Source organism: Panulirus ornatus, chromosome 65 (genome assembly GCF_036320965.1).
Source record: "Panulirus ornatus isolate Po-2019 chromosome 65, ASM3632096v1, whole genome shotgun sequence".
NCBI classification, from domain to species: domain Eukaryota; kingdom Metazoa; phylum Arthropoda; class Malacostraca; order Decapoda; family Palinuridae; genus Panulirus; species Panulirus ornatus.
Genome location: NC_092288.1, coordinates 2,089,425 through 2,110,473, shown reverse-complemented (window position 1 = coordinate 2,110,473; position 21,049 = coordinate 2,089,425). Strand labels below are relative to the sequence as shown.

Genomic DNA, 21,049 nt, shown 5'->3' with positions numbered 1-21,049 from the left:
ATGTCCTTAAGTTCCCGTTCAAACCTTTTGATAGATCTTTAAGATAAGGGTGCATTCTAATGACATTTTTCTTACGAAATGAAATACTGACCGCATTTTGCGTCTGATGCACTGAATACCCGTAGTTTGAAGTGATACCATGATCAAGTACAGCTTACAAACCAATTGTAAATTTTTTGTTAAAATATCCTGACGCCCTTTACAGAACAATGCTAACTTGAAATGTTTGTGTGGGGGGATAGCACCCAGACGCTCTAAATAAGAATAATGATAATAATTATCATTATAATTGGATACTGTGATACACGGCATACTGTAGCTAGAATAATATTCGGTAGTAATGCCACATGAAGGGATCTTGTCATTTCATTTCGTAAATTTTGGCAATTTTTTCGTAACTCTGAAATCTACAATCGTAATATGGATTCATTAAAGTATGAAACTTACTACTTGCTTACATTTTCATTCTCGTCACAGGAAATGAAATTGCATATTGAACGAACAAGGTGACGTGCAACCAGTCTCGTTCTAGCAGCATAAGCGGGCGTAAAACAACAGGATCGTCACAGCGGAAATTCGCCGGCCCATATCGGCAGATCCTGTGCCCAGGGACCGGCCTGCAGGGGATGTTGGAGCCTCATGTGCTCTGGGGCCGTCCTCCGGGACACGATGGTGGGGTCCGACGAAGGGGAGAAATGCCGGCCGCAGCAGGCGTTCACCTTAGGACTAGCCGGGGCAGCACAGCTCTTCACCAGGCTAATTAGGCTGCTAATTTTGCATCACCATCATTAAATCAGGTTTACTACTATTTTTTGTATTTAACTTATCTATTAGGAATTATGACGAGGGCAGTCGACAGCAATGCTCTCCTGAAATCAACATTTTCAAGAGAATTGTTTGCAGATCTTAAGGAACGAGATCGTAATGTTTATTTATTATCGAATCTACCTACTTATTAGACTAAATCAAATTTTCTTCAGCTTTTCTTTATCTATGGTATTTACATGTGGTGACTCAAGTTTGTATTAATGTAATAGTCTTAAGATTCAACATTTGTCACTTAAAAACTATTAATGTCAATATCAATGATTTCCTGAATAAATTAAATAGTATGTGCGTATATCTTGTCTTCAGTGTTGGAACACAAGAAACACAGTACCGCTGTACTGACTGCTCCGTGAAGGTTGTATACGTAAGCATGGAACACTGTGGGCACGAAACAGCTTCAGTTACATAGGCCGGCAAGAGATGAGCCCAGGTGGTGGAACACCCACTGGCTGCCCGAGGGAGCGGTTCCAGTTCAGTTCACTCGTCACACACACACACACACACACACACACACACACACACAGAGGATCATACTCTGGAATTTTTGGCTACAGAATAATGAGGTGATACACGTCCAACCCTCCCCTGGCAGACGTCCTCCACTACCATAGTGTAATCTGCAACGTTCAGCTGGCATGATTTTTTCCTTATATTTGTTTTAGTATGGTTTTGAAAAGTGGAGAAATAGATACTAACGTTTTGAATATTCACCAAACACTTCATTTTTTTTTTAAACGACATTTAATGAGTGTTCCCTTGGTCCAGGGAGTACCTCAGGATTGGTCGACCTCGTTCAGTCTTTTGCTCTTTATTTGCCGTAATGAAAAGACACTTTAGCGGAAGTTTGCTGAGTTAGTGAGTGCAAATGAGTGATGGTCATGCGCCTATATTGCTGATGAAACTAAAGATGATAGCAACACCTAAAATGATTTTCGATCACTTTGTAGTGCCCCCCCCCCCCCCCCCCCCAAGTCGCTCTAAGCCCTTTTTGCCCAAGGTAACCCGAGGTAACGCGGGGTGGAAGTGGTTAACACACAAGCATAACCAGAAGCGAAAGGGATGATCTCAGTACCGGTACAACATCGTGGTGTGTATAAGATTAACTTTTAAACACACGCAGCTGCTACAAACGTGGTAAGACTGAGTAATGAGAGGAAGCTATATTTGAGGGAATAAAGTGACAAAACCAAAAGAGGGGAACTTGTTTAAAAATGATACCCAGGTACCTTACGCTATCAAAGGTTTTGACATATCGAGGACCACAACAGGATTCTTTAAACTCTTTCAACTTTGAAGACCAAAAATTATGAAGATATGAGAGGATATCACCAATGGATCTTTCCTTTCGAAAACCATACGGATGATAACCGAGAAGACCGTGACAGCATGTTTAAGGAATGGAAGTTGAGAAGGGAACAGTATTATTTAAACGATCGGAACAGGAGCAAGTATAGACGCAGGTTGAGAAGCACACTAAAACACGAGGTTGGATAATTGGTCCATGCACCTTGCATGTGTCCCGAGAGAGAAAAATAGTTTATCGACTACGAAAAGAGATTATGGGGGTAAGTATGACTAGTGAGAATGCATCAAAAGGCGAGGGAAAGTTAGAGTCATCCTAGGTAATCAGATAGAAAAACTATAAAGTTTTCTAATGGAAGAGACATTTGTAGTACGGCGAAATGAAGGACAGTATTAGAACAAGTTGCAGATGTTTTTGACTAAAGGCTAGAAAGATCTGTTGGTAGGTATAAGGAAATTAGCAAACTTTCTTTGTTTTAAGGAAACGCTTGGTCTCGGGTAACATATATGCACAGATTTGAAGCAATAAAAGCTGACGAAATCAAAGGAAGGAGACTTTCCACATCTGACATGGAGGGTTTCTTTCCTGAATGGCCGCAAAGAGAAATGGTTGAACCATAGATTGGATGAAGTGGTAGTCTTAGGAGGAGAAAGCACATGCTTCCATTTCCGCACGAAGAAATTCTGCCATTCGTTCAGCAGAAAAAGAAACAGCAGAGGGACGGCAGCAGTCAACGAAAGGAAATTAAAACTTTTCTTGAGAGTGTCCTGTTAGAGCCAATAAAGTGCCGGTACTTTAAGAAAGGGCTGCTGGAGAGTGTTCTTGGTATGTATTTACAAATTTGACGGTCAGGTGAACCAACTGGGGAACAGTGTATAACTAAGGTGCCAAGGATTATAGGTGAAAAATTAATCCATAGAGGATTTGTGGCTCTGGGGTAGGTTGGATATTTTCAGATCATTAAGATGGGAAAATGTTCGGACTTAATTACCCCATCACCTGCATGGGAGTTCATCCATTCCTTATACACACACACACACACACACACACACACACACATATATATATATATATATATATATATATATATATATATATATATATATATATATATATATATATATATGAGTTCCATGATACAGATTATTTGGAATTAAGATTTATGGTACGACAAGCAAATGATTCGTACGATAATTGTTGTGATGCATCAGAACCGCTACGGTTACGATAGTGTAGTGTATACATTCACCAGTCAGATGATGTGTATCTAATAATTTTGTGAATTAGAATTACTCTCAAATGTGTGAGAATTGTCTGCTTTTGTATTTATGACAATGAACTCTCGGGGAACGAAATATCAATGGTAATGTTATAATGATTCTTGGTAAATACTTTGATATATAACTGTTTAAGTTAGAGTAGTGAAGTTGTGACCATTGGAGGGTAAGGACACGTACAAGATACTTGTTCTACCTCATATATGTACTTAGAGGCGAAGCATTAGCATTCATGAATCTTCGATTGTACTTTTTAGTTACTCTTAAAGCATTTAGTACCTTATATCGAACTGATCTTGAAAAAAAGTACATTTCTTGTTCCTAGATTTGTCATAATGCGTTCTTATTCTTTGGCCAGTTTTGACCACAGTTATCTGTTACGTTGCCATCTTTTATTATTTGTTGTTTGATCATCCAAACCTATCTAACTGTATGTATAAGATAGTTTTTAAAGGCTTCTCCGCGCATTTACCGCAAAGAGGATGAAGCTACACCCCTAAACAGTCATGATATTTACATGTTGATCTGAAGGTTGATGTACTTGCTGCACCCTTAAAAATCAAGAACATATTTACTTTCTCGATATTTATCAAATGGGGTCTTGAAATTCTGAATTGATGTGTTGGTAGAAGTGGAGTACCATTAATTCACGCCTACATATTGTCAAAAGTCATGACATTTTGTAGCTTATGCTTAGATATTGAATGTAAAATGGCATCCAGACCGAACTTTAAAGCTTTAAAAAAATGTAGATGTACTTTGCATATGGACAATATTAACCATATTTTCAAAGTCATGCTAGAAGTATGTCAATGATAAATCCTCCTTTCATACATTTGATGTGGATATATATCATGTAAGTAAATCCATAGAGATTGTTCATATCTGAAATTTCACAAAATTACATAAAATTTTGGGCTTGCAAAGAACTTATGAGGATATATTTAGTTATAACACACACAGTGTAACCAAATGTGTGAAAGTACAAGACCTGAATAATAACTGCAGTCCTTGTATCAGTGGCACTAAGAGTATGTAAATATTGCCTCTAATCAAGTTTAAGTGAGGTTTTCACAGAATCTGATGATTTTGATAAATGATTTTCATTAGTTTACATTAATTTACCCCATGTTTCTTGTAATCTTTTGTACCCTACCCATTTACAAGTTCTAGGTCATAGGAAAATAGGGAAAAGGGATACATATTGTTTGTGCACTTTTAGTTTGCCCGCCTTTCACCCTCCTGCATGTTGAGGCCCCGATCACTCAAAATCTTTTTCACTCCATCTTTCCACCTCCAATTTGGTCTCCCACTTCTCGTTCCCTCCACCTCCGAGACATATATCCTCTTGGTCAATCTTTCCTCACTCATTCTCTCCATGTGCCCAAACCATTTCAAAACACCCACTTCTGCTCTCTCAACCACGCTCTTTTTATTTCCACACATCTCTCTTACCCTTGCATTACTTACTCGATCAAACCACCTCACACCACATATTGTCCTCACACATCTCGTTTCCAGCACATCCGCCCTCCTGCGCACAACTCTATCCATAGCCCACGCCTCGCAACCATACAACATTGTTGGAACCACTATTCCACTATATATATATATTTTTATTTTATATTTTATTTATTTTGCTATGTCGCTGTCTCCCGCATTTGCGAGGTAGCACAAGGAAACAGACGAAAGAAATGGCCCAACCCACTACCATACACATGTATATACTTACACGTCCACACACGCAAATATACATACTCATACATCTCAATGTACACATATATATACACACACAGACATATACTTATATATAACATAATTCATAGTCTGCCTTTATTTATTCCCATCGCCACCTCGCCACACATGCAATAACAACCCCCTCCCCCCCTCATGTGTGCGAGGTAGCGCTAGGAAAAGACAACAAAGGCCCCATTCGTTCACATTCAGTCTCTAGCTGTCATGTAATAATGCACCGAAACAACAGCTCCCTTTCCACATCCAGGCCTCACAGAACTTTCCATGGTTTACCCCAGACGCTTCACATATATATATATATATATATATATATATATATATATATATATATATATATATATATTATTTTTATTTATTATACTTTGTCGCTGTCTCCCGCGTTTGCGAGGTAGCGCAAGGAAACAGACGAAAGAAATGGCCCAACCCCCCCCCCCCCCATACACATGTATATACATACGTCCACACACGCAAATATACATACCTACACAGCTTTCCATGGTTTACCCCAGACGCTTCACATGCCTTGATTCAATCCACTGACAGCACGTCAACCCCGGTATACCACATCGCTCCAATTCACTCTATTCCTTGCCCTCCTTTCACCCTCCTGCATGTTCAGGCCCCGATCACACAAAATCTTTTTCACTCCATCTTTCCACCTCCAATTTGGTCTCCCTCTTCTCCTTGTTCCCTCCACCTCCGACACATATATCCTCTTGGTCAATCTTTCCTCACTTATCCTCTCCATGTGCCCAAACCACTTCAAAACACCCTCTTCTGCTCTCTCAACCACGCTCTTTTTATTTCCACACATCTCTCTTACCCTTACGTTACTCACTCGATCAAACCACCTCACACCACACATTGTCCTCAAACATCTCATTTCCAGCACATCCATCCTCCTGCGCACAACTCTATCCATAGCCCACGCCTCGCAACCATACAACATTGTTGGAACCACTATTCCTTCAAACATACCCATTTTTGCTTTCCGAGATAATGTTCTCGACTTCCACACATTCTTCAAGGCTCCCAGGATTTTCACCCCCTCCCCCACCCTATGATCCACTTCCACTTCCATGGTTCCATCTGCTGCTAGATCCACTCCCAGATATCTAAAACACTTTACTTCCTCCAGTTTTTCTCCATTCAAACTTACCTCCCAATTGACTTGACCCTCAGCCCTACTGTACCTAATAACCTTGCTCTTATTCACATTTACTCTTAACTTTCTTCTTTCACACACTTTACCAAACTCAGTCACCAGCTTCTGCAGTTTCTCACATGAATCAGCCACCAGCGCTGTATCATCAGCGAACAACAACTGACTCACTTCCCAAGCTCTCTCATCCACAACAGACTTCATACTTGCCCCTCTTTCCAAAACTCTTGCATTCACCTCCCTAACAACCCCATCCATAAACAAATTAAACAACCATGGAGACATCACACACCCCTGCCGCAAACCTACATTCACTGAGAACCAATCACTTTCCTCTCTTCCTACACGTACACATGCCTTACATCCTCGATAAAAACTTTTCACTGCTTCTAACAACTTGCCTCCCACACCATATATTCTTAATACCTTCCACAGAGCATCTCTATCAACTCTATCATATGTCTTCTCCAGATCCATAAATGCTACATACAAATCCATTTGCTTTTCTAAGTATTTCTCACAGACATTCTTCAAAGCAAACACCTGATCCACACATCCTCTACCACTTCTGAAACCACACTGCTCTTCCCCAATCTGATGCTCTGTACATGCCTTCACCCTCTCAATCAATACCCTCCCATATAATTTACCAGGAATACTCAACAAACTTATACCTCTGAAATTTGAGCACTCACTCTTATCACCTTTGCCTTTGTACAGTGGCACTATGCACGCATTCCGCCAATGCTCAGGCACCTCACCATGAGTCATACATACATTAAATAACCTTACCAACTAGTCAATAATACAGTCACCCCCTTTTTTAATAAATTCCACTGCAATACCATCCAAACCTGCTGCCTTGCCGGCTTTCATCTTCCACAAAGCTTTTACTACCTCTTCTCTGTTTACCAAATCATTTTCCCTAACCCTCTCACTTTGCACACCACCTCGACCAAAACACCCTATATCTGCCACTCTATCATCAAACACATTCAACAAACCTTCAAAATACTCACTCCATCTCTTTCCCACATCACCACTACTTGTTATCACCTCCCCAATTGCTCCCTTGTCTTACGCACTTTATTTACCTCCTTTCCAGAACATCTTTTTATTCTCCGTAAAATTTAATGATACTCTCTCACCCCAACTCTCATTTGCCCTCTTTTTCACCTCTTGCACCTTTCTCTTGACCCCCTGTCTCTTTCTTTTATACATCTCCCACTCAATTGCATTTTTTCCCTGCAAAAATCATCCAAATGTCTCTCTCTTCTCTTTCACTAATAATCTTACTTCTTCATCCCACCACTCACTACCCTTTCTAATCAACCCACCTCCCACTCTTCTCATGCCACAAGCATCTTTTGCGCAATCCATCACTGATTCCCTAAATACATCCCATTCCTCCCCCACTCCCCTTACTTCCATTGTTCTCACCTTTTTCCATTCTGTACTCAGTCTCTCCTGGTACTTCCTCACACAAGTCTCCTTCCCAAGCTCACTTACTCTCACCACCCTCTTCACCCCAACATTCACTCTTCTTTTCTGAAAACCCATACAATATATATATATATATATATATATATATATATATATATGTATATATATATATATATATATATATATATATATATATATATATATATATATATATATATATATATATATAAGTATATAAGTATATAAGTATAAGTATGTAAGTAGGAGAGATGGCCAGAGAGTGTTATTGGATTACGTGTTAATTGACAGGTGCGCGAAAGAGAGACTTTTGGATGTTAATGTGCTGAGAGGTGCAACTGGAGGGATGTCTGATCATTATCTTGTGGAGGCTAAGGTGAAGATTTGTATGGGTTTTCAAAAAAGAAGAGTGAATGTTGGGGTGAAGAGGGTGGTGAGAGTAAGTGAGCTTGGGAAGGAGACTTGTGTGAGGAAGTACCAGGAGAGACTGAGTACAGAATGGAAAAAGGTGAGAACAATGGAAGTAAGGGGAGTGTCTCCTTCCCAAGCTCACTTACTCTCACCACCCTCTTCACCCCAACATTCACTCTTCTTTTCTGAAAACCCATACAAATCTTCACCTTAGCCTCCACAAGATAATGATCAGACATCCCTCCAGTTGCGTATATATATATATATATATATATTTTCCTATGAGTCCATGGGGAAAATGAAACACCTTCACTTTTTATACAGACTTCTTTTCTGCACTTCTTTGTCTTCTAAGAGAGACTTATTATCATTTTAAGTTTCATACAGTTTATGGAGGAATAGGCTCTGTTTTCTCATGTTTCCTTTTAGAAGTAAGACAACATTGTGCTTAAATGTTTAGGTGATTTGATGTTATTTTCTTATTTACAGACTGTCTTCTGTGATTCATATGGAATCTTCCATATTATTCAGCATGGGTTGTGAGATGTTTGTATGTTTTTATTTTGCTGGAGTTCCTATATGTAAGTATTTTTGTAAAATTTTCTAAAACCTGTGTCATTTGTGATAAGAAATATTCGACATAACCTGCTGTTACTGTATAGCTGTTTAATCATAGTGTACCCTATAGCTGTCAAGCTATGGATTCATGCTTACTGTACCATAGTAATTTTGTTTACATGTATCTTTCTCATCCTCTTGTGCATAGAGGATATTTTCTTTTGATAATTATTCTGTGGAAAGGGAGCTGTGGTTTCGGGCATTATTGCATGACAGCTAGAGACTGAGTGTGAACGAATGGGGCCTTTGTTGTCTTTTCCTAGTGCTACCTCGCACACATGAGGGGGGAGGGGGATGGTATTCCATGTGTGGCGAGGTGGCGATGGGAGTGAATTGGGGCAGACAGTGTGAATTGTGTGCATGGGTATATATGTATGTGTCTGTGTGTGTATATATATGTGTACATTGAGATGTATGAGTATGTATATTTGCGTGTTGGACGTGTATGTATATACATTGTGTATGGGGGTGGGTTAGGCCATTTCTTTCGTCTGTTTCCTTGCGCTACCTCGCAAACGCGGGAGACAGCGACAAAGCAAAATAAATAAATATAAATAAATGAATAAATAATTATTCTGTATCCTGTTTTCCTGGTGCTTAATTTTTTAATACAGTAGAAAAATAAAACTTGGATATTGTTAATCATTGTTGAATTATATAGGATTTAACTTGGCTAAGTCCAGGTAAAGATTAAGTGTTATCTACTGAGCTTCAATGTCTGTCTCAGTGTTTTGGACTAGGATTGATGTTCAGATTTGTATAAAGTGTAGATGATTGAAATTTTTATTGACTAGTAGTCTTGAATGCTCCTCCTAGTAAGGAACTTTAAACTCATTCCTTTTACAAATTTTCTAATCCTTAACCTGCCTAGGGGTAATTACATAGGTTATGCTGCACGTCTTTAGCAATGACCTGCATTATTTCAATTGTGTTCTAATGGAAATATCTCTGATATATGTAGAGTACCCACCAAAATTTATGTAGGTATTATTAAACATTGTTTGTCAATTATTATGTACAGCTTAAGTAGTTGGTAGTTGTCATGCAGTGACCGATCAGAAAGGTATGCTATTGGTACTGCCCGCCTGGATATCGGGAGGGTTAGTAATGGCTTTGTAGAGCCAGCACTTTAGCGGTTGTCAAAGTACTCTCCTCTGATTCAGTTAGTTCTTTTCTTTCTGCTTTACCCTCACATAGACTGCTGGTATTCTCTCCACAAACATACAATCTCTCCATATCTCACTTAACACTTGACAACACTTAACTCACACAACTTATTCTTCGTAACATTAGATTTTTATTCTGGTGTAAGGTAGTCCTGTCTTTTGGCAAAATTATAGGAGCAGTAGATAGTAGTAGGTAAAAACATTAAACAAGAGTATAACTTTGGTTTTTGCTCCTGAGAGCTCTATATTTCAATTAATGCCCAGCCTTGATGTGGAATTTTGTCTGTGTCTGAAGCCTTCATCATATGAAAAAAAAAAAAAAAGACAATAGGTATAAGTAGTTGGTAGGAACATGTAGGAGAGTGAGATGTGTGGGAATAGAGTGAATTGGAACCGTGTGGTATGGACTGAACTAGGGCATGTGAAACATCTTGGGTAAACCATGGAAAGGTCTGTGGAGCCTGGATGTGGATAGAGAGCTGTGGTTTTGGTTCATTCTACATGACTTCTAGAGCCTGAGTGTGAACGAGTGTGGCCTTTTTGTCTGTTTTCCTGGCATTACCTCGCTGAAGCAAAGGATAGCAGTGCTGTTTCCTGTGGGGCGGGGTAGCGCCAGGAATGGATGAAGGCAAGCAAATATAAATATGTATATGTGTATATATGTATATTTCTGTGTATATTTATGTATATGTGTATGTATGGGCATTTATGTATATAGATGTGTATATGAGTGGATAGGCTGTTCGTCTGTTTCCTGGCGCTACTTCACTGACACGGGAAACAGCGATTAAGTATAATAAATATGTGATATAGCATTAGGCAAATGGCTTAGGTTATGGCATTCAATTGCTTATGCTGTCTCAGCTAACATGAAATAATGCATATATTCTCTGTTAAATTGCTGCCAACATAAAAAATGCACATATTCTCTGTTAAATTGCTGCCAGTTATGTGACTCTTCTCTTAGATAATTTTGCACTTAGGCTTGACCTTATTTGAATTCTTGTGTTGTACAGATCCATCTTCTGAATCTTTAGTTTTGGACAATATAATATTTCTTATGGTAGGTTGTCTCTTCATTCATGAATTAACATAAAGAATGAAAAAACTTTTGAACATAAGAACCATAAACCTTACAAATGTTATTACTTGCAGTTTGATCCATATCATTGAGATGGCCATGGAGCAGCAGTATCAAGAAAGACGGAGAGGTAGTGATACCTGTTTGGTGTGTGGCCGGCGGGGTGGTAACACCATAGTTGTTACTAGTGTGCACAGCTTTGTATCTGCCTCAGGAACTCCTCTAGCTGACTTTCTTGTTAAGGTATGGATTTCTTTTTATTTCCTGATAAGGTTAGGTTCAAGTTATCGGAGAGTTTCTGTTAATCATTGCATGCTACTTGGCTTGAATTAGATCACCTATGCTGTTTTATGGTTATCCTGGTTTGAATTAAATCATCTACACTGTATTATGATCATGATTGTATTACCAGTGCTTGAATTCTTTTTCAATGCTATGACTTAATGGAGTACTTCCTTCCCTCACATTACATTGGTACATTACAAAGACTGGCTTGCAAAGCAAAGCTGTACAAGGGAAGCTATATTGGATTAGTAAATGGAGGGATATGTTCCATGCTTGTGGCATGAGAAGAGTGGGAGGTGGGTTGATTAGAAAGGGTAGTGAGTGGTGGGATGAAGAAGTAAGAGTATTAGCGAAAGAGAAGAGAGAGGCATTTGGACGATTTTTGCAGGGAAAAAATGCAATTGAGTGGGAGATGTATAAAAGAAAGAGACAGGAGGTCAAGAGAAAGGTGCAAGAGGTGAAAAAAAGGGCAAATGAGAGTTGGGGTGAGAGAGTATCATTAAATTTTAGGGAGAATAAAAAGATGTTCTGGAAGGAGGTAAATAAAGTGCGTAAGACAAGGGAGCAAATGGGAACTTCAGTGAAGGGCGCAAATGGGGAGGTGATAACAAGTAGTGGTGATGTGAGAAGGAGATGTAGTGAGTATTTTGAAGGTTTGTTGAATGTGTTTGATGATAGAGTGGCAGATATAGGGTGTTTTGGTCGAGGTGGTGCGCAAAGTGAGAGGGTTAGGGAAAATGATTTGGTAAACAGAGAAGAGGTAGTGAAAGCTTTGCGGAAGATGAAAGCCGGCAAGGCAGCAGGTTTGGATGGTATTGAAGTGGAATTTATTAAAAAAGGGGGTGACTGTATTGTTGACTGGTTGGTAAGGTTATTTAATGTATGTATGACTCATGGTGAGGTGCCTGAGGATTGGCGGAATGCGTGCATAGTGCCATTGTACAAAGGCAAAGGGGATAAGAGTGAGTGCTCAAATTACAGAGGTATAAGTTTGTTGAGTATTCCTGGTAAATTATATGGGAGGGTATTGATTGAGAGGGTGAAGGCATGTACAGAGCATCAGATTGGGGAAGAGCAGTGTGGTTTCAGAAGTGGTAGAGGATGTGTGGATCAGGTGTTTGCTTTGAAGAATGTCTGTGAGAAATACTTAGAAAAGCAAATGGATTTGTATGTAGCATTTATGGATCTGGAGAAGGCATATGATAGAGTTGATAGAGATGCTCTGTGGAAGGTATTAAGAATATATGGTGTGGGAGGAAAGTTGTTAGAAGCAGTGAAAAGTTTGTATCGAGGATGTAAGGCATGTGTACGTGTAGGAAGAGAGGAAAGTGATTGGTTCTCAGTGAATGTAGGTTTGCGGCAGGGGTGTGTGATGTCTCCATGGTTGTTTAATTTGTTTATGGATGGGGTTGTTAGGGAGGTAAATGCAAGAGTTTTGGAAAGAGGGGCAAGTATGAAGTCTGTTGGGGATGAGAGAGCTTGGGAAGTGAGTCAGTTGTTGTTCGCTGATGATACAGCGCTGGTGGCTGATTCATGTGAGAAACTGCAGAAGCTGGTGACTGAGTTTGGTAAAGTGTGTGGAAGAAGAAAGTTAAGAGTAAATGTGAATAAGAGCAAGGTTATTAGGTACAGTAGGGTTGAGGGTCAAGTCAGTTGGGAGGTGACTTTGAATAGAGAAAAACTGGAGGAAGTGAAGTGTTTTAGATATCTGGGAGTGGATCTGGCAGCGGATGGAACCATGGAAGCGGAAGTGGATCATAGGGTGGGGGAGGGGGCGAAAATTCTGGGGGCCTTGAAGAATGTGTGGAAGTCGAGAACATTATCTCGGAAAGCAAAAATGGGTATGTTTGAAGGAATAGTGGTTCCAACAATGTTGTATGGTTGCGAGGCGTGGGCTATGGATAGAGTTGTGCGCAGGAGGATGGATGTGCTGGAAATGAGATGTTTGAGGACAATGTGTGGTGTGAGGTGGTTTGATCGAGTGAGTAACGTAAGGGTAAGAGAGATGTGTGGAAATAAAAAGAGCGTGGTTGAGAGAGCAGAAGAGGGTGTTTTGAAGTGGTTTGGGCACATGGAGAGAATGAGTGAGGAAAGATTGACCAAGAGGATATATGTGTCGGAGGTGGAGGGAACGAGGAGAAGAGGGAGACCAAATTGGAGGTGGAAAGATGGAGTGAAAAAGATTTTGTGTGATCGGGGCCTGAACATGCAGGAGGGTGAAAGGAGGGCAAGGAATAGAGTGAATTGGAGCGATGTGGTATACCGGGGTTGACGTGCTGTCAGTGGATTGAATCAAGGCATGTGAAGCGTCTGGGGTAAACCATGGAAAGCTGTGTAGGTATGTATATTTGCGTGTGTGGACGTATGTATATACATGTGTATGGGGGTGGGTTGGGCCATTTCTTTCGTCTGTTTCCTTGCGCTACCTCGCAAACGCGGGAGACAGCGACAAAGTATAATAAAATAAAAAAAAAAAATGTTCCATGGACACTGCTCTAGTTCCGGTGTTTGCATTCCAGTCTCAAATTTTGATACAAAACTCAAACATGATAAATAATGCATTTTTCTTCATAGTAATTGGAACTTAGAAACATGCCTGAATCATGAATGAATGGAACAGGCTAAGATAGTGTAGTGATGGTGGAGTCATGTGTATTGTGTCGTATTGATCTGTCTTATTGCTTGTTTTTATGTTTTCTTACTTGTTATTCTTTCTTTTAATGATTATGTTTATGTAATTTACAGTCCACTCTTGATAATGCATGATTTTGTTTCTTAATTTTCTATGTGTTTTTCAAAACTTTCAGTCAAAGAGTTCAGGTGCAATTTCAGTCCTTCAGTATTTAAGCATGACTGGAGAGTGATCACATATGGATTAACATACTATTACATTTCTTAGGATTCTACTTATGGGGTTGTTAAGGTGTCTGTTTCAAACTAAAGTCTCTTATGCTAAAATGCTTTTAAATGCATGTGTACATGATGTTCCTTTGACTGGGTGATTGGATATAGACCAAACTTGTACGACAGTAACTTTGTACAGAGGTCTATACCATAGAAGTTTTCAGGGTCACAAGGTCTTGCCTTCTGAAATGCTTGTAAATGTTTCTGTATATCAGAATATGTGTTAATGGTCCGGGATCAAAGGTCAGGGCCACAAGACAACATTCATTAGGGTGTTACAAATTATTTTTTAAGAGGCGTAAGTGTTTTACAAAAGTTTTTATGTATTTTTGTATTTGTGGTTATTAAATCAGCAAAAATAATGTTATTGTAGGTTGTTGGTGAAGATCCTTGCTACTCAGTTAGTGAGGTCATTTGTCAACAGTGTTTTGTTCTTCTTGATCGCCTTGATGCCTACCAAGCCCGTGCTGCAGAGATTCACACACACCTCACATCAAGGTGAGGGATAATAGACAATTGTGTCTTTAAGAATTTTTATTTTCTGTGTATTTGCTATTATATGCTACACCTTGCCTTTTTACAAGGGCTCTATCCATTCACTTTACCAATGCTCAGACATCTTACCCTGGACCATATATACACTGAAAAGCCAGACAAGCCGATCAGCAACACCATCACCCCTTTCTTGGGAAAACTATCTTTCGTCTCATCTATTTTTGAAAATTTTTTATTTTCATCAAGACTTTCATTAGCTTTTCCCCTTTCACCATTCTGTTCACAATGATTCATTCCATGTGCCACCCTGCCCCAGACTAATACATCCATCACTCTGTCATGTGATACATCCAGCAGTCCTTGAAAAATACTTAATTCATCCCTTTTTTCACACCTTTGTTACCTTTCCCATCTACTTTCCTCACTGTCCTTTTGTTCTTGTCACGCTATTCATCTTCCAAAGCATTTTCTTGTTCTCTGAAGTGCATCAACTCTCACTCCCCATATCTCATTTACCCCCAGTTTCAGCTCTTGTACCATTTTCTTGACCTCTCCACTAATCAGTACCCTTTATCGTAAGTCTGCATCCTACAGTTCACTTGCACTTTTAAGTACTGCTTCCTTAAATTCCTTCCACCCCATTTACATTCCTAGTTTTGTTTATTCACACCTTATGCCATTCTTCTCAAAGTCTGTCCTGGTATGTCTGAACACAGGTCACTTTTTTACATGTATGCCATTTCCAGATTTCACACTCACCTCCACCAAGAAATGATCAGATATTCCTCCTGCCACCCTTCTCAGAGCTTTCACATTTAACAGCCTCTCCTTTGCACACTACAAATAGCATATAATCCAATAATACCCTCTGACTATCTTCTTTGCTCATCCACATATACATAAATATGTATCTTTTCTTTGTCTTCACTATTATATTCAACCTTTCTAGTATTTTAGCTTATGCATACCAATGAAAGACTGGTAATTCATAAATTTTTGTCATAGCCTTTAGTTTGGCTTGATTTTCACTCATATTTAGAGTAGACATCAGAACTTCACTTAGATTATGCACATATATCAAAAATAACTTTGGGCTTAGAATGAACTCTTGTAAGATTCTACTTTTCACCTTCCCCCTATGTGGGAAGTACTTTTCCTAAACAATATCTTTTTTCTTCTACTTCATCAGCTTTCAGTATGTCTTTAAGGTTTTCTTGGTGTGCCTAACCCAAGACTACTTTCTGTAATCAGTTTTGCGAGACCATTTCATAAGTTTTTCAGGCAGTACTGAAGTCCATCCATCCCTTACGTGCAAATGAAGCATTATTCCACCTAAAGAATTACCATAAATGTCAGATATTGCCCCTTTGTAACAATATGCACTGGATATCAGATTATTGTCACAGTTTTGCTAAAGAATATGCATATAGAGATCCATCTCTTTGTATACCCTCACAATATTGTTGGTTTACATAAATTCAGAGTTTGTGCTGAAATTTATATTAAATGCTTGAAGTATTGTCAGTCATCCCAAAACTCTTTACATAATAAAGATTGTGCTACTCAGTATTTGTGACCTTTGCCTCATTTTTATATTTCTGTTGCTTTCATTTTGAGTTATTCACCCAAGGTTTAAAGGGGAACAGCCTTTCCTATAGTTTTTTGTTCACATATTTATGCAGTGCCCACAAGAAAAATATATTTATATTTATTACACTTTGTTGCTGTTTCCGCGTTAGCGAGGTAGGGCAAGGAAACAGACAAAAGAATGGCCCAACCCACCCACATACACATGTATATACGTACATGTCCACACACACACACATATACATACCTATACACTTCAATGTATACATATATATTCATACACATACATATATATGGGATAGGGGAGAAAGAATACTTCCCACGTATTCCCTACGTGTAATAGAAGGCGACTAAATGGGAAGGGAGCGGGGGGGCTGGAAATCCTCCCCTCTCGTTTTTTTTAATTTTCCAAAAGAAGGAACAGAGAAGGGGGCCAGGTGAGGATATTCCCTCAAAGGCCCAGTCCTCTGTTCTTAACGCTACCTTACTATCGTGGGAAATGGCGAATAGTATGAAAAGAAAGAACATACACAGACATACACATATATACACATGTACATAATTCATACTTGCTGTTTTCATTCATTCCCGTCGTCACCCCGCCACACATGAAATGACAATCCCCTCCCCCTGCTTGCACACGAGATAGTGCTAGGAAAAGGCAACAAAGGCCACATTCGTTCACACTTAGTCTCTAGCTGTCATGTATAATGCACCGAAACCACAGCTCCCTTTCCACATCCAGGCCCCACAAAACTTTCCATAGTTTATTCCAGACACTTCACATGCCATGGTTCAATCCATTGACAGCACGTCGACCCTGGTATACCACATCGTTCCAATTCACTCTATTCCTTGCACGCCTTTCACCCTCCGGCATGTTCAGGCCCCAATCGCTCAAAATCTTTTTCACTCCATCTTTCCTCCTCCAGTTTAGTCTCCCACTTCTCATTCCCTCCACCTCTGACATATATCCTCTTTGTCAATCTTTCCTCACTCATTCTCTCCAGGTGACCAAACCATTTCGAAACACCCTCTCCTGCTCTCTCAACCACACTCTTTTTATTACCACACATCTCTCTTACCCTATTATTACTTACTTGATCAAACCAACTCACACCACATATTGTCCTCAAACATCTCATTTCCAACACATCCACCCTTCTCCGCACAACTCTGTCTATAGCCCACGCCTCGCAACCATATAACATTGTTGGAACCACTATACCTTCAAACATACCCATTTTTGCTTTCTGAGATAATGTTTTCGCCTTCCACACAATATATGTTGTAATTATTTCATCTGCAGATACAGGGATACGAAGCTTGAGCTGTTGGGACAGCGGCAGCGAATGAGTGAACTAATTGCATCATCTCTGTCCAATGTAAAGGAACTTCGACATGGGACTACTTTAAGTAAGCTTGAATAACTTATGTGTATCTGTATCTAACATAGCTACTTTAGTTTTAAGTAGCTGAACTACAGTATACTTTTAAACCCATTTTCACTCCATTTCTCTCAACCACCAGGCTTTCACAAGTTCTCCTGAACTTTTTGGTATAACAAACCTTGACCTTTGCTGATCTCATTCACTTCATCCAAGTACACTTGGATTTTGTTTAAAGTATCTTATTCCTGTGGACTCACATTATGTCCAGAATTATTTTGTATTTGTGCGAGGGTCCTGGAAGCACTGAGGAATGTGTGGGAAAAAAAACACTATCTGGGAGGGCATAGATAAGCATGTTTGGAGGTATAGTTTCCCTAATAGTGTTGTATGGATGTTAGGCACCCATGCTTTGAAGGTTAACATGTTCTGGTTGTTGAATTCAATTTTCTTATTTATACTCTCAGAAATTGCATAGGTCTGTATATTAACCATAGCTTTATCTCCTCTATGAGTTTGGTTTCTTCTCTAACCGTGTAGTCATATTTAAGGGAAGCATTATAAGTTTTTCCAACTATGGTTTTTTTTTTTTTTTTTTTTTTTTTTTTTTTTTTTTGCATTAACGAGGTAGTGTTCAAGAACAGATGACTGAGCCTTAGAGGAAAAATTCCTCCCTTGGCCCCCATCTCTGTTCCTCCTTTGGAAAAGTAAAACTGGAGGAGAGGATTTCCATCTCTCTCTCTCTCTCTCTCTCTCTCTCTCTCTCTCTCTCTCTCTCTCTCTCTCTCTCTCTCTCTCTCTCTCTCTCTTTCTCATTTTGCCTTCTACAACACATAGTGAATACATGGTAAGTTTATTTTTCCCCAATCCCCAGCATGATAATTTCATATATAAAGATAAGATTTGGTTTGGATAGTATATTAAGTACTCTGACTCAAGTTTGCTCAGAGACATGTTGGTACAAGAAATTTTCCAGTGGACATAGTAATTGTGTCTCAGACTGTTATCTCAAGTATTCACAATCAGTTTCCATGAAGGTAAAATCCCCTCATATTGAACTTAACCATACCTTAGAAGTGCATGTCTTTTTTCCTGCACCATCCTGATTGTGCTTTCATTGGTTAAATAATTTTCATGAAAGCTCTGTAAGAATTATAGATTATTAACACAATTTTCCTGTATTTCTTGATGTTACTTTTTGCACTATGTACTGTTTAAATGGACTCTCCTTGGTGGTTTATAACCATGTGTGTGGCAGCACTCACTTGCATCCCTTTTGCCTCTTGTGGAGAAGTTCATTGGTTTAGCCATGAATTTAGTTTTCGCCAGCAAACCTAATGTGTTCTGTGATATATTGAGTTTTTTAGTTTATATTGATGACATGAGTTTTATATGCATTAGATTTTGTTTATTACATGTGTAGGTTGAATGCCATGTGTGTACATTATGAAAAACCACAAGTAAATTATTTTATGACATTTATTACACTTGATTGCTGTTTCCCACGTCAGCGAGGTAGCGCCAGGAAACAGATTAAGAAAGACCCCTCTACTCATGTATATACATAAATACATATATGCCCATACATGTTCATTTACATATACATATTAACATATACACATATACATATGCCATATACATATACATATGCATGTACATATTCATATTTGCTTGCTGTCATCCATCCTTGGAATGGATGAACGCAAGCAAGCATGAACATGTATATGTGAACATATGCACATGTCCCTGTATATGTATGTATATGTACACGTATGGGCGCCTATGTATGTATATTTATGTGCACGAGTGGACTGGCCACCCCTTATCTGTTTATTGTTACTTATTATCAGCTAAATTGTCTTATGACATAGTTACATATTATCAACTGCAAATTTTTTTTAGGGGGGAAAAAAAAAGCTATTAAGTTTTATATATAGTTAAACAATGACTTAGCTAGAAATACAGATTGAAAATGAGATATGCATCAACTCTGTTAATCTAGTGGTTATATGTTCCAGATGTGAGTGATGAACTGACTATAACAGTTGTTCATGAAGCATTACCAAAGAAGAGAAGGAAACTCTCCAGTTTTGAAAATGGTTCAGCAATGTCACATATCTATACCAAACCAACAGCCACTATTCATGGTGCAGCTAATATTTATAGTGCAAAAAGTGATTCTGTAAGCCAGTATATATCTAAGAAAATCAAAAGAAAAAGAGTGCCTGAAGCTAACAGTGATATATGTTTTTTAACAGATAAGAAAAAATTGACACTGGGTGGCAGTGTATCTGTAAATAACAATAACAACATTGCCTATGCAAATTGCGTCAAAAGTTTTGTGGCCTCCAAAGAGGACATACAGTATGATGTTGGAAGAACAGTAAAGAGAAAAACTCAAGTGTTAGAGGCAGATGTAAGAAACAGTAGTACTGAAGAAGAACTTAGTGATGATACTGGTAAGGAAAATCATGAACAAAATGCAGTAAATGATGAAGAGGGGGAAGAGGATGATGAAGATGAAGAAGAGGAGGATAATGAAGATGATGATCAGGAAGGAGAGGAAGAGGAATTAGAAGATAGAGAGGAACCATCAGGAACAATAGAAAATGATGATGATGAGGTGGAAAAAGAAAATGATGAAGAATCTAGTGATGATGACTCAAGTAGTGATAGTGATGAAGAAGATGGCTCAGGTTCAGAACAAGATGAAGATGATGTAAAGAGTGAGACACAGTCTTTATCTTGTGTGGAACAAGAGCAGGAAAATAACAATGAGGAAGAAGATGATGAGGAGGAGGAGGAGGAGGAGGCTGTGTCAGGTATTTATTGCAAAATTCATCAACTTAACACTTAACATCTCTTCCAGAACAAAACAATATATTTTGTTTCTCGTTTGAATTTCAATTCAAGATTTTGTGCCAAAGTATTATGGGTTAAATGATAGTGGCACTGAACAATTGATTTTTTTTCAAGTTTGACATCTGTTGAAATTTTTACCTCTAACCTAATTCTTGTTTTTGTAGGATGCCGAAGTGCATGTAGTCTCTGTGAAGATTCACTTGCATCGTCTATGTATGAACACTATAACAGATTGAACATTACTGACTGTAAATGGAAGGACAATATTTTCCAGTAACTGGGGGTTAACTCTTTCTCTACATTTTGAGCACTCTCTTGAAACAGATGGTGATATTTTTTCCATCATTTTTAATGCCTCATACACAGAGCACTGCAGTAGTACACAGACTAATGTGATTGATACAGCATCATCTCCAGTAATATCCCTGTCCTGGAGCAGCTCATTCCCCATGTCTTATCTTATGTT

At 38.9% G+C, this 21,049-nt stretch overlaps 1 protein-coding gene across 1 annotated transcript in view; it reads left to right on the top strand.

The window, feature by feature from the left end:
• The first annotated feature begins 3,340 nt into the window (after window positions 1-3,340).
• Window positions 3,341-21,049, top strand: part of LOC139746659 (uncharacterized) — a 38,660-nt gene continuing 20,951 nt past the window's right edge. The window contains exons 1-6 of the mRNA XM_071658103.1: window positions 3,341-3,494; window positions 8,687-8,778; window positions 11,137-11,305; window positions 14,625-14,749; window positions 17,643-17,749; window positions 19,740-20,543. Of these exons, the coding sequence (XP_071514204.1) occupies window positions 8,750-8,778; window positions 11,137-11,305; window positions 14,625-14,749; window positions 17,643-17,749; window positions 19,740-20,543 (1,234 nt within the window). The 5' untranslated portion in view covers window positions 3,341-3,494; window positions 8,687-8,749. The remainder of the gene's footprint in view (window positions 3,495-8,686; window positions 8,779-11,136; window positions 11,306-14,624; window positions 14,750-17,642; window positions 17,750-19,739; window positions 20,544-21,049) is intronic.